This window comes from Ceratosolen solmsi, unplaced genomic scaffold (genome assembly GCF_000503995.2).
Source record: "Ceratosolen solmsi marchali unplaced genomic scaffold, CerSol_1.0 scaffold10, whole genome shotgun sequence".
Lineage (NCBI taxonomy): Eukaryota > Metazoa > Arthropoda > Insecta > Hymenoptera > Agaonidae > Ceratosolen > Ceratosolen solmsi.
In genome coordinates this window covers 23,555,878-23,571,617 of record NW_011948412.1, presented here as the reverse complement: position 1 = coordinate 23,571,617, position 15,740 = coordinate 23,555,878, and the positions used below count along the sequence as shown (strand labels likewise).

General features: G+C 24.6%; 2 protein-coding genes across 2 annotated transcripts in view; one reads left to right on the top strand and one right to left on the bottom strand.

Moving 5' to 3' along the window:
- Nucleotides 1-789: 789 nt before the first annotated feature.
- Nucleotides 790-7,235, bottom strand: LOC105366249 (parkin coregulated gene protein homolog). Its single transcript, XM_011504625.1, has 4 exons — nt 6,973-7,235; nt 3,622-3,958; nt 2,328-2,477; nt 790-950 (listed from the first exon to the last, which is right to left on the bottom strand). The coding sequence occupies exons 1-4, from the start codon at nt 7,075-7,077 to the stop codon at nt 790-792; spliced, it is 753 nt and encodes a 250-aa protein (XP_011502927.1). The 5' UTR covers nt 7,078-7,235.
- A 5,635-nt stretch (nt 7,236-12,870) lies between these two features.
- Nucleotides 12,871-15,740, top strand: part of LOC105362667 (tyrosine-protein kinase Wsck) — a 5,117-nt gene continuing 2,247 nt past the window's right edge. The window contains 7 exon segments of the mRNA XM_011500153.1: nt 12,871-13,111; nt 13,681-13,832; nt 13,981-14,606; nt 14,685-14,894; nt 15,012-15,304; nt 15,562-15,737; nt 15,740. The exon segment at nt 15,740 is cut by the window's right edge and continues 128 nt beyond it. Of these exon segments, the coding sequence (XP_011498455.1) occupies nt 12,930-13,111; nt 13,681-13,832; nt 13,981-14,606; nt 14,685-14,894; nt 15,012-15,304; nt 15,562-15,737; nt 15,740 (1,640 nt within the window). The 5' untranslated portion in view covers nt 12,871-12,929.

The following is a 15,740-nucleotide window of genomic DNA, read 5'->3' as shown; positions in this document are numbered from 1 at the left end:
AGGGCTTAGAAGACGTTGTTTAACGCTTGGAACGAAAGGATAATTAATAATGCTTCACCGATGTTTTTTTATACCAATATATTTGCAGGCTACTCCTGCGCAATCCAAGTTGCTATCCTTCTGCCGCGCCATACGTCGTCGCGCAGTAACTTATCACATTCATTATTAGACATTTTTAACGTATAAGTTATTATGAATTTAAATATATATATATATATATAAGCAGCACTTGTATGACTTTACTTAATGTTATTATAACACATGATTTTGTGAATAATAATAATTTATTCGATAAATAAATGGCAGTAGCTATTATTTACTAACTATATTAAAAGATCAAAGCCCTAAAAACAATTAAAAAATTACACTTTAAAATACTTTGATTAATATACGCTATAATGTCTATAACATCAACTACTAATTTTTATACTTTTTTTTATATTTCTCATTTATATAAATTTATTGATTCATTTTTCGACTAAAAACTTACAATCATAATTAATAAATAGCTTAATGGACCATGATTATTAAAAATCAATTCTTACAAAATTTTTGTTTGTATTATTTTTAATACTTTTTGACATCTCTACATAAATGACCCTCCACTTCTAAAGACGTATTTTCAATTATTAGGAATAAAAATAGATACATATTGTTTCGATGACCATTCTTTATTTATGTTCTAACATTTTGAGAATTGATATTTACAAATAGCCTTCGAGATAATATAATATATAGTCATATAAAATAAAATATTACTATAAAGACATTATAGCCATTAAAAAAACTTTAATTATTTATGCAGGATTCGTAAGTTGGAATTATGTACTTTATATTTATAAAGGCATCTTCTCCGCCATATTGTTCAAATATTTCCAATGTTTCTTGAATTAAATCAGGTACATTATCTCCACGTTGCTGAGAATAATCTATTGCTTCACCTAAATTAACTAAAATAAAATATTGCATTAATAAATAGTATACATTTGTATAAAAATCAAATGATGTAAATTGAACAAAGAATGAACTTACAAAATATACTGCATACATTCTAACTTCATCCTTTGTTCTAATTTACATATTTTTAAACACATATTTAAACACTTACACACATGCAAACACGCGAGCTTTTACACAAAATTAAAATATGTATAATAATTTTGTTATCACTATATAATAGTATTTATATTTTAATTCAGCAGAAAGTGAAAATATTTTTAAAAAATTTGTAAATATTTATAATTCTTAAATAATTTAATAAAATATAGAATATAATTATTAAAAACTTTTTTAGGTACTTCAATTTTTTAATTAATGTCTTATAGAAAACAATTTATCATTATTTATGAAATTATTCATCTTACAAATAAAATAAGATAAACTTTATATAATTTAATAATTTGTTGTTAATGATAAAAATAATAATAAAAATAAATTAATATTTTTATTAAAATTTGATTTGACAAAAACAATTTCTATATGGAAATATAGTTTGACGATGCAAAATATATATTATTTATTCTTTATTTTTCTTATCAAAGTATATATGTATGTATACTATAATTTTTTATAGTATATCTATTTAACAAACTAAATATTAATTATATATATTTAATATTTAATAAGGAAAATTTTAAATATTTTTCGAAAACTATAATAAAAAATAAAATGAACTAATACGACTTTTGCTATGAAATGTCCGCCTTGGGTATCCATTAATAGGTTATAATTGAACAAAATAATTTGATTTATGTAAATTAAAAAGTCATTTGATTTTCATATTACGATAATAGCTAAGCGAATGGATTGTACAGAAAATGAATCGGTGAAAGCTTAAATTCTTACTAAAATAAGTTAAAGTTTTTTCTTCCGGTAGCATTATAATTATACTATAGAATATCATGACGTTTTTCATAAATAAAAATAAATCATTAATGCAAAAGAACGTTAGTAATGCCCGTTTGTAAAAAACATAATGTAACGAAGGTCGCGTAATAAAAATATTTCACATTCTTTCAAAGTAGTTTTAATAATATTTTTTATTTTTTATACAATATTAATGTAAATTATAAACTATAATATTTTATGGGAATAATGTATATAATAAATAAAAAATACAATAAATATATATATAATAAAATGTTAACAAATACACTATGTGAATTTGTTGAATAAAAATATTTGAATATATTTAAATATTTATAATAATATTACGAATATTGTAAATTCGTTTTTATTTAAATATTTTTAGTATGTTTGCAATTAAACATTCTAAATCATTCTAAATGCTTTTATTAAGATATAGAAAATAAAATTTTCTTGTTTACCTTTTTTTTCCTTAAATAGATTAAATATCGGTAAAATTTGTCGAAAATATGGTACCAAAGCTTCACCAATGCAAGGTCCACAGCGAACTAACCGTTGCAAAATTCTACATGTTCTACAAATAACTTCAGGAATTTTCGTGTCGAGAGATTCTGAAAAAATGTGATTCAATAACACAGTTTTAGATAAAAATTCCATTTTATATCATAATGAGATACATCCTTAAAAACTTAATTTGTCTATAAAGTAAATGCGAAATCTATATTTTGCAAAGCATTCGCATACCAGTTATGTAACAAATAATCTATGCATATAAATTTAATGTTTTAAGTGAATCATATTGAATAAGATTATATTAATTTATTATGTACATTTATAATATAATATAATATTATTATATTATATATATGAAGGTATTATATTAATAGCTTCACAATCACCATTGAATATTAACTATTGTGTAATTATTAAAAAATAAAATCTAAAGTATAAAAAATTATAATTTCTCTATTCTATATCGAAGATTAAATGAGATATATAATAAGATATATATATATATATATATATATATATATATATAGAATAAGTATTCTAAAACTAAAGTATCATAATTTTAAATATCACCTCAACTTGGTTTATTTTTTTAATATTAAAAAATTAGTGTATTTTTTAATGACATTTACACAATCAATATTAAGTAGAAAGTAAAATGATGAAAGCAAATTTTTCGAGAAAAATATTTATTATAATCATTTTTTTATAATAAAGCTGCACGTACCCACACATATCTATATGTATATTAATTATATGGAATATTTACAATATAAATAGTTTAATCTTTTTTAAATTTTATAGAGATTTAATAATGATTTGTACTTTTACTCTGTCATAATTTTTACTTTTACTTTTCATGATTTTCATAATTTTCATAATTAATCGTATTATCGCTCATGGAAAAGTTCTATAAGTAAAATGTTAACCAATACACTATGTGAATTTGTTGAATAAAACTATTTGAATATATTTAAATTTATATTCAAATACACAAATTTTTGGAATCATGAGAATTGTAACAATGTGCTAACCACATTATTGAATTATACTAATAAACAATTTTACTATTTTCTATGGAATTGTGCAATAAAAAAACATTGAAAAATATCATTAGTATCACAATTTTGAGAATAGTGTCGCGGAAAAAGCAAAAGTAATTTTGCAATACTTAGATGCATCGAGTCTCGATCGAATAAGCGAACCTTTGCGCTTCGACAAAGACGTAAAAGGATTAAGACGAACTTTTTATCGGCTTGATGAGGTAGGGAATGACCGGCAGGACTTTGACGCTGCCCACCTCGAGCATATCCGTGATACTTTGCTCGACGATGAAGCTATAAGGTTGTCGGTTCTCAGTCAGGCCGTCAAAGAATAGTGGGAGATAGTATTTGTAGTCGAGCTTTTCCATGCCGAGTTTGCCGGAACTAAGTTTCCATGTGACGTGCAGACCTGCGCCCCCATCGACTTCCAGCGTCAACGGGAACATTCCACGTTCATAGTACTTGCGAAATACCGATATTTTCGCCGGACGCTCTTTGAACAAGCTGATTCTCGGTGGCGAAGCTACCACCGTATTAGCCTGCAAGAGTGTGATGTGGATGGGACTTAATCGAGTTTCTATGCTCTGTTATGAGAAAATCGATGGCACGTACACGTGAAATACAATTTAAAAATAACTTTCTCGGAATACACTATTTTTTTTCATGAATTATAAATCATGATTAGTTTTTAGATGAAATGAATAAATATTTAAATGAGTAAATATTTTACAGAAAAGCACCACTCATTAATGCCTCCTTAATCATTAAAGAGAGAGAGAGAGAGAGAGAGGGGGGGGGGATCTATAATGAAACTATGAATCTTAACAAAAAAAATTAATATGACATAATGTTAGTATATCAAATGTGTTAATAATTGAATAACAAAATAAATACTGTAAAACATAAAATAATTATAATAACTATCAGCCACATACGCAATTATTGATTATAAATTGATTTTTGGTCGTCGTCATCATTCGCGATCAATTCATATATCATCTGTCTAACAATTGTTACGAAAATATATATCGATTGGTAAAATGAAATTAATTCAACAATGAACTTAATTTAAATTTATATAAAAAGTATCATTCTTCATAGATATTTATTATTTTATAGTTGATGTTGGATAAATCTTAAATAAATTTAATCTCTTTACTATACCGTTGATTTTTATTATAAAATGTTAACGTGAATTTATCAATATTCATTAATCATATTCAGCTATCGCATAATAGGAATAATGTCATCTATATTATTAATTATCGCTCAGTTTAAAATACGTTAAAAATATTTTAAAATTATTATTTAAATATTAATAAATATAATTAGTGATTGTAAACTGCAGAAACAACAGAATATAATTCGAAGTTTTATTTAAAAATGCTTTTTAAACCACGTTAGAAATTATTTAAATAATTTTTTTTCTATTTTATATTTTGTTATTAAGAACTACACTTATTTTTAAGCTACTGGTTTATTGAGAACTAGTTATATTCCATATTTTCTTTAAAATAAATTTTAATATGTCACAAATAAAAAAAATATATACAATTTTAATTTTAATATATTGTTTTTTATGTGTATAATTTCTCTCACATTTTGTTATAAAAAATAAACTTATAGTCAATTCTGAATGAGCACAAAAATTATCTTGAAGAGTAATTGAACATAATTATTAATCATAATGATTCTAATTATATATTTGTTGTAGCATAAAAATTTTAAATTATGATTAACAATATAAATTTTGAAATATTATTTTTCAATGAACAAATGAAAGAAGTAAAATTACGTCATTTTAGTTTTTGTCATATTTTTTTTTTTTTTTTTTTTTTTTTTTTTTTTTTTTTTTTTTTTTTTTTATAATAATAACTAAATTTCTTCAAGCAATTTTTCTTTAAACCGAAAATATTTTCTTAAAAATATATAAATTTATAATTGTTTTAAAATCCTATTTGTTGGCGTTTGTTTAAAATTATTAATTTACTTCAATTTTAATCATTTTTAAATATACATTCATTTTATTTTCAATTTAAATAGTATCAATTGAAGTCTTCGACTTCACATATTTTATTTTTCAAGCATAGTTTGAATTTAGTTTTACAGTTATAAATTCTTGTAACTGTAAAAACGATACAGAAATATATATATCCTTTTTAATAAAACAAGTTTGAAAGAAGTAAATAAAAAAAAAAGTACTTAATATTTAGTAACAATGATGAATATTCTGAATATTATAAGCGTTAAATATATAATAATTAAACAATTGAATAACACAGACTAAAATATAGACTGAAACTAAATATAATATTTCCTAAAGATTAATTGGTTCTCAATATAGTATTTACTAATTAAAAAATATATTCAAAAAATTACAATTGTTTTACAATTTAACAATTGTTTATTTTTAAAACAAGGATGTTTGATAATTGTATGACGATTGCTATATTAATAATATTACTAGTATAGTAGTTGTGCTATATTAAATTATATACTTATTTATTTTTAATATGGTATAAGAAATAAATGCAGTTTCCTAATGTATAATTAAATATTTGATATGCTAGTATGTGTCAATTTTATGATACATACCAATTCGTGTCATGTAAATGTAAATTACATAAGACGTAAACTTCTTCTCAATATACATTATTAAGAGAGGTAATAATGAAACAATAATTTCTCAAATAAAAAATCTTTTAATAATTTATAAATAATATTATTTATTTATTATTATTTAATAATATTTAATATTTATAATTATTTTATAGTTTATTAATACGTTAAGCAATTAATGTTAATATGCAAAATAAATACAAAATTAATCTAAAATTGATTTTAATCATTCTGTGAATTTTGAATTAAGCTATCTTTAATTTTAATATTATTTAGAATATTTTGTAATTTAATCAATTTTAATTAAATATTTTTTTTATGAAATATTTAAAAACATAATTTAGAACTACTTCGTAATTATGTATTGATTTTATGTTTAAAAATAAGTTTAAAAATATTAAATTGAAGATATTGTCCATGAGCAGGTAGAAAGTTCATAAAATGTTTATGAACAATCTTATACATATTTCTTTCATTCAACAAAATACATATGATCGCATATGCATTGAATTTTGTAAAACTGTCTTCAGTCTTTATGTCAATACTGCAAATTATAAAGGCAAGTATTAAAGATTTTTATAGGAAATTCACTAACAAATAAAAAATACAATTTAATTAAAATTTAAATGATAGGTTATGAAGATGTATTATAAATAAGGTAATAATAAGTTGATTGTAAGATCTTATTTATTTTGATACTGTGAGGTAATTGTCACAAAGAATAACATAAATTTACATGATTTGAATAATTACATAAATGGAACATATATATTATAATTCATAAATTAAATAAGGCGTATATTAAATTTAATAAAATAAAGAAAAAAAATTATCAGTGTTTCTTTGGATATATGAAATTTATCCCCTAAAGCTAAATATCACCCCAAAGTTTAATGCTAAAACATACTGGTTGACTCAAGAAATTGACACTCACCTGGAGCGCCTGGATAGTGAATGCAGGTACGATTCGCAAGGCTTTCTTTTCGCGCCCGCATTTCTTACGGCGCACCTCACTCCAAAACTCACCTCGGTTCACCATCTTGTTCACTTTTAATCTTTCTAGTTGACCATTGTTGGCCCTCTTCAACGGGGGGCTCGAGTTATTGTGTATCCTAGCAACTGCAATCCCTAGGCGACCCAAACACGTGTTACACTATTGATGAAACTATTGAGTAATCGATTTGTCCAGAAGTTGGGATCGTAGGCAATGTTAATTAATAACGAGGTTGTTGCAGTTTCGAAGGTCTTTTCTAGCCGATGGGTCTAAGAGCGAAAGGAACGTAGCATTTCTGCCTCCGACATGTGCAATGCTTTGAACATTGTAAATTTTTTAATTATGTTAACTGATAATTTAAAACTCCGAATTTTCGCGAGAAAACGATGCATCTATGGATACAATTTATTGACAATTTCATATCGTGACTGTCAAATTTTATTCATTGCCAAGAGAAACTATATCTTTCTTATTAAATATTTCGAAGTACGTACTAATCATTGAATTGCAGTTATTTCTCTCTCTATAGAAACACATAATTATTCGTGCACTACAAAATTCTTTTTATGATTAAATGAAATAAAAATACTTATTTTACTGAACAGTAAAGATTAAAAAATTACTTTGAAATGAAGCATTTCAATAAGTATTCACTTTGTATTGAGTAAATACATCAATAGTATTTATATTGAAAATGATTATTTAATTCATCGGTATTCATTGAATTAGCTGCGTTTTCATAAAAGCAATTCACTTATAAAAATAAATATAGAGAATCGAACATTCCTGTTAAACAATAAAAAACAATTATCACTATCAAATATAAATTAATTTTGTTTATTGTCTTTTTATCACATATCCAAAATAATTAATTTAAATTATAAATAATAATCAATAATTTAATTTTTCATAAATGATAGTTATTTAATATATTCTATTCTGTTCTTATCATTGCTTCATAATTTTAAACACAGTACCTATTTACTTATTTAAAATAGCATTTAATCTAATCTGATTGAATTAGTACTATTTAATTAATAGCGTTAATTTGTTTAAGCATTATCATTTGCGCCTCAAATGATGTCTTGAGACATCAAATATGAGTTTCAATTTCACCCAAGATTAATAATAGAGCTCCTAATTTCTAGCTCTTCAATAATACTATAAGTGCTCTTTGAAAGAATGTGACTCGTGCATTCACAATGTGAAACACCCATTCACATTCGCCTTTTAATGTCAAATTACGTTCTTTTTTAAGGTTCGCACGATCGCGCAAGTTTTCTTGGCGCCTGCCGGTGTTTCAAAATAATTCATCAATAAACTAAGTTCATGGAATTTAGCGCAGTCACGCGGCGCCGTGATCCGATGTCAAACAAGAATAAGGTGCCTCGATCTGATGTAAGATCGAGTAATAAAATAAGAACAAAAAGTACGTGAATTATTGAGGGAGATCGTCGATGATACTCCAAGTGTACCAATAGAAACGCTGGAGAGGGATGGTGGAAAAGTCACTATGGACATCAATACGCAAATTGTGGTTATATCGTATTAATTATGGAATATTTTATTGGCTGTTTTTTCTTTAGAAAACCGTTGCAATGATATTCGAGGATATTTACATTTTCTTAAATAAATCTTTATATGATAATATTAGAGTATAGAAGAATTGTTAAGAAGAATTGTTGCGATGACGAATTAATGAAGTTTATTATTAAACATCTAATAGATTGCATAGAGTTTGTTATTTTATGCTTTTAGATCTAAAATTGGAAAATTTTCGTGAGATTTTATAATACATCAATAAGAATAATGCGAGATACATGTTGCATTATTATTGACGATAATTCTATATTTCCACTGATATTGGACAAATGTTTTAATGTTTACACGTGAAAATTAAAATTAGTAATATTCTCTAAGTAATGCAATAAAATTCTGAAATAAAATCTATTTAAGTGATGTTAATAATTTTATTAACTACTTATAGATTTATTTAATACAACAAATCTTCCCAAATTACTGTTATAATTATATGAAGATAAATAAAATTTGATATAAAAATTTAATTTCAAAATATTTTCTCAAGATATAAATTATTAAACAAATCATTTAATATAATACTAATAAATGGATTAGAACTGTAAATATTTTTTTTTCAACTACGGCATCTTAAAAATATCTATTAATATCAATGACTTAGACATCAGGATTTAAATTTATTTAAGCACGCGAATGACAGCGGCTATACATTACGTGAATAGTTTTTCATTTAAGGTTTCATGTTTAATGTTTTTCTGATATTGCTAAATAGTATATAGAGGTAATGGAAATATAAAATATTCATTTGAAATAAATATTACTTCTTATTTACGAATAATTCACAATTATTTCAAATTATTTAGCATCCATATATAACCGTCTGATTATCAAGGAAGTTGTATCTGCACTTTTGATCAAAAGACAAATATAAAAAAAGAAGGGAAGGATGTATCATTTTTTTAATATATTAATTTTTCATTATTGATTCAATTATTTATTACAATTTTAAATGTGAAATTATACGTGTTATTATCTATTTCTGAATAATTAAATTTTGATAAACATCGTATTTTATCTTATAATAAAAATTAAAATATTATGTTTAATTAAGATATATATTTGAATAATTTTATTTGAAAAAAATAAAGACTTTATTGATGTTTATAAAATATTAATCATTATATTAAATATTATAAAGTTTCCATACCATGTACCCTTAAATCGAGTTCTTTATTCTTTTGCAAATAAAATCTATCATACACATATTATATAAACTTTTCATGCGCTTAAAGTCTCGATGAAAAATAATTGAAAAAATTTTAATGAAAAATAGATCACGTGAACATCGTTCAGTTAAAAAAAAATGTCATTCCCACTGATTTATTATCTAAGAAATTGTTTTATAATTAAAGGATATCAGAGTAGCAAAATATACCGTCAGTGTTGTTATTCAGATTTCAACTCTATCAAAGAAAAACAAAATACAGTAAAAAAGAAATAATATAAAACTTCATGGACGTATCCTTCAGCAAAGTCGAATTAGCATTTACCCCTGAATTTCGTTCATCGTCTTATCGCACACGTGTCTCGATGATTTGTTTTGTCCTACTTTATCAAATTGATTTTTTAGTATAAAATTTATATCTTAATAATGGCTTGGTATTTCTGAAATTAATTTATATATTATTGATTAAGAAACACAGTCATAAGACAATAATGAGAAAATATAATGTAAAATAAATAGTTTTATTCGAGTCAATATCGAAATGAAATTTCGATGATTTATTAATTTTATCATATAAATAAACAGGTTCAATACACCATAGCATCGATGGGCTTTGATCATTGGCAAATCAACTTCTGTCGATCAGTTTACAACGATCCTGCTGCTTATATATATATAATAGTACTTTACACAGTGATTACAAAATATAAAAAACATATGTGTAAAATACATTTTCAAAAATATTTAAAAATTTCATAAAAAAATAAACGGTGATATATTAATTTTTCACGCATATAATTATTTGTAAATAGAAAATTAATTTAATATTGAATAACTATATTTATTCCTTTTTATACATAATCCATATTGCAGTATCATAAAATTATAATTATTATAGTAATAGTAGGTTACATAAAATATTAAGTTCTTAAGTATTAATATTAAATTCTTTGGATATCTTCTTCGATACTCAACTCTTATCTGTCTTATCATAAGATTTCTTACCAAAAAAATGTATACTATTATCTTTAATATCCATAAGACATCGGTTTCATACTCTACTAAATTTTTAGAAAAACGGATTGAACTTTAATCATTCTTTCTTTTATTCTCGTATTATTACTCACCTGAATTTTATCAATTTCTTAGATGTCTGTTTATGTTTTTTTATTAACTTGAAATTTAAATAAGTAACTTGAAAATATAAGCCAAGTTTCCATAAATTTATCAAGTTTGATTGAATGTTCGATATTTTACTTGAATTTGGGAAATTTCGTTTTAATTAAATTAAATAGCATAGTAAATTACGAAAAAGTCTAAGTTGTTTGGAAATAATCTCATTTGTAAAATATTTGTAATTAATAATTGTATGCTTTGTTACAAAATCATTTATTGAATACATTATTTTATACAGATTTTATAGTAATTAAAAAAATTATATGTATTTACAATAGATTCACTATAAATAGTAAAATATCGTAGAATATTCTATAAATCAATCGTTACTGTAATTATTATAATTATTTCATCAATTATTTCAGCATATGAAGTATATTATTACAGTTTTTATTGTAATGTACAATAAAGAAAATTAATTTGTTGTCAATTAACAAGAGCTTCATTTTAATCACTACAATGAAATATTAATTTCTTCTGTATACTTTTAAAAAAAAAATATTCTATATAATTACAACATATAGTAATTTTATGCAAGTAAAAGTAAAGTTACATTTCATAATTACAAAAAATATTAATAAATATATAGGAGACATAAAAAAGTTTTATGATTAATGAATGAATAAATTTATTCAATTTAATTTACTAATTTAATTTTTGTTATTTTTTAGAATTGTACTCTTTATTATATAGAAGTTAATAAAAAAGGTCAATAAAAAATTAAATACCTTCTCTTTTTATTAAAATACAAAATATTTAGTTATTGTCTATTGATATTAATCTTTTTTTAATTTCTGATAGTAAGAGCTTAAATTATTTTATTTAATCGTATTCATTTAATAATATCCAGATATATTTACGATGTAATTATCTAAAATATATACTGCCTCACTGATATTCAAATTGCTTTTTGATATGCTGTATTAATTTTTTAACTATTATAATCGATAGAACAGTCTTGTAATAAAGATTATTGCTGCTGATGAAAATTGTATTGTTTATTTATTTTTAAGCTTCATGAGCATATTATCTACTGCGAATTGAATTTATATATTTATATTATAATTACAAGACTATACTTAAATACTTGGGGAATAGTATTTGAGAAATTGCCTTTCGATACCCTATAAGGCATATAAGTCTACATATTTATTTACATACAATGCAATGCTGCATTTTTATAATCTGACTCTCGAATCCCCTGCTTCATCGTCGTGCATTTAAGATGAAGTTCACGAAAACACTTGTATTTTCTAGGTGACTTATTTACTCTACATTATTACTATAAACTCAATATAGTATAAACACGTATGCAAATGCACAATCATTATAGGTATGCATTATAGGCATCGGATGTATCCGAGTAATTCCATTCAATTCCTTTCACCATTACGTTTGCGTCGCCGTGCGCGAAAAACACTGCATCTAATGTACGTTTGCTTTTAGCAAAATTTAATGTAAAATAGGGAAGGGAATAAAAAGAAAAAGTCATGCTGATAGAACAAAAGGGCAATGGAAAGAGAGGGATTGTGTGAGACAGGCGAAATAAAATGATTGATATGCAAGGGAAGGGAGAATGTTAGTGCACGTTGCATACAGTCCGCGTCCGTTGCGCGCAACCGCGCCTCGAACTTTCCATAATTTTAATAAAGTGCCTTTACCATAATTTGGTTAAAATGCTAATGTGCGATATTTAAAATTAGAATTCTAATTCAAAGATTATCAAGCATCGGATAATCTAGAGAGGGCAAGTTAGTGCTATCCGTTTTGTTTTAATGACCTAACCTTATTTAACCTCGTATGCTGTGATTATCAAAATTTTGTCATAATTTAGAAAAATGTTAGCTTTCTTTTTCATTTAGTAGTGCGATATATTATATATTGAATTCTTCAGGTGAGACATAAAAGTTTTTCAAATAATATTAGTGATTGGAGTGAATGTCTTCCAGAAATAAGGATGACTTCGAACTGGGTTTTGGGGCTTCTCAGCTTATTGGGTATTATTACATTAGTAATTGGGCAACAGAGTATTGGATGTTTTAAGAGTTTATTATCAAATCCTGATTTGTCATTTCTGGCAACCAATAATGCATATTCACCTAATGAATGTATTAAAGAATGTAAAGCACGATATTATATGTAAGTATATTTTTTTATTCTAGTTGCTATAATTTAATTATTGTTTTATTATAAATCTATATGAACGTACCAAATCATTTTATATAAAGATAACAAATTTTTAAAATTTGAGTTAAAAAATGAATATCGTATAACATATTTGAATAATCATTATACTGGTAAAATTGAAAATGTTAATCTTATTTATTCATATACATATATCGGTATATTTATATGTATATAAAGTGATTATTTGATATATTAAATTTACAAATCGTTAAGTTCAATAAATATCATATTCAAATTGTAAAAATAAATAAGAATATACTTGTGATTAATAACATTTCTGAAAGATTTATCTTAAACAAATTGACATTTTTTATAAATTCTTGAATAATTGACTTTAAAAATTTATAAATCAAAGAAGTAGTAGATTATAATTTTATATCAGATTCTATTATATTAATATTATTAATTGATAGTTTTATAAAGCAATTTATAAAGTAATTTATATTTATTTTAAATAATTTTATGGTTAAACTATTAATTTTAATCATGAAATTTACAAATTAATACTTTTCCTATAATAGGTTTTCTGGATTAATGAATGGTTATCATTGTTACTGTGGTAGTTATTATGGAAAAAATGGTCCATCTAAAGATTGTAGACCATGCCCAGATAATATATTATATTTTTGTGGATCAGAGGAAGCAATTAATGTTTATTCTACAGAACAGAAAGGTAAGTTTAATCTATATTTTATATTATTTATATATATTAGCTTTTAAATTAAAATTATTTATATTATTGTTAGTTATTGAATTTTATAAATTAATTTGTTTATAATATAAAATTTATGAAACTAATTTGTAAAATATAATTTAAATAGGTCCAAGCCCTCCAAAAAAAATAACTGTAACTAATAATAAACAAAATTCTTTGGACATAACTTGGCAGCCTCCTGATTTACCAAATGGAAAGATTGTCTCTTATACCTTACAAGCTATAGCTCTAGAAACTGAAGCCTCTTATCCATTGTTACCAATAGAAGCTGAAGTAGTTGGTGAAACTTCTAACGCAACAACTCTGTATGGATTACACCCTGGAACTAAATATAACATCACTATTTTTGCATCAAATGCTCAGGGATCCAGCAATAAGACTTATACAATTGATTGGACTCGTATAGGGCCACCTAATAAGCCAGAAATTCCGAAAATTTTACAAAAAAGTGACAGCACTATTATCATTGAAATTTCACCTGGAAGTAGTGATAATGGTCCTTTAACTTATTATCATGTTGTTGTAATACAGTTTGGTACAGTTCCACCTACAGGACACGATGTTGTATATGAAAATTATGATAAGTCAAACAGAGAAGGTTTGGGTTACTATATTACTGGAAAATTTAATATTTCTGTTTACCCGCAGTATAGGCTATTTGAAGTAGGTGATGGAAGAATGATTGGAGGATATTATAATGCACCTATAGATAAAAGAATTGGTCAGCTACAGGTGAAATTATAACATACATTATCTAGATATGATTTTTATATTTATCATAAATGATAGAAATGAGTTTTCTGATTTCAGATTGGAATTGCCCTTGAATCAAGAGTTCGAGGAGAAGTTCAGTACAGTTATTCTGATTTAGCAAGTAATACAGATAAGATTTCGATTCGTGAAAGTCAAGACTCTATAAGTGCAGCTAATATTATTCTTTGGATTTTGATTGTACTATTAGGTGTTTTATTCTTGACTTCGGTACTCATTTTTATTATGCTCCGTAAACGATTTCAGCAGGTATAAATAACAATATAGTTTAAAATAATTTATAAAATAATAATAACAATAAATAATTTTACTAATGTAAGTTTATAGTATTATAAACCATCGAAGAATTATTTATAAATATTTTAGGTGCGCATGCACAGGCTACCTGAGCAGCAGGAACTGACACTTCAAGGTCCAATGTACGAAATAGATAACATGGCTTACATTCCGGAAGATATACCAGAGAGAACGAACCATTATCAAGAATTGAAAAGAAAAGTTTGGAGTATTCCAAGGAGTTTTATAAATTTTGATAATAATCCTGTTCGCAGAGGACGTTTTGGTTCTGTACATATGGGAATAGTTCAAAGGGACACAGTTTCAGTCGATGTATCCGTTCATAAAATATCAGATACTCAACTTAAAGGTTCTGAAAAGAGGTAATATATCAATTTTTAAAAAGTCTTGCCAGCAGAAGTGCCATAAAATAATTAAAATTTCCCCTATAATTGAACTAAAATTATATTTAGCTTTATAACATGTATTATTGTTATTCGCAATATCAGTATAATTCCCGTATTTATAGACAGTTTTGAAATCCATTTCTAAACGAATTTTTTTTATTTCTAATCGAAGTTTCTTATTCCCTATCAAATCCCATTTTTGTATATTAATAAACTATTCATGATTCTTGCAGACTAATGTTACGCGAGCTAGATATGTGCATAAAAGCCGGAAACTCCAAGTATATCGCAAGCCTCGTGGGAAATTGCGAAACCTCAGACACGTTGTTCGTCGCAATGGAGTTGCCTCCTCAGAGCCTGAAGACGCGGTTGCTGGCCGCTCGATCCGGCGAGCACTTTCCCTACGATCAGA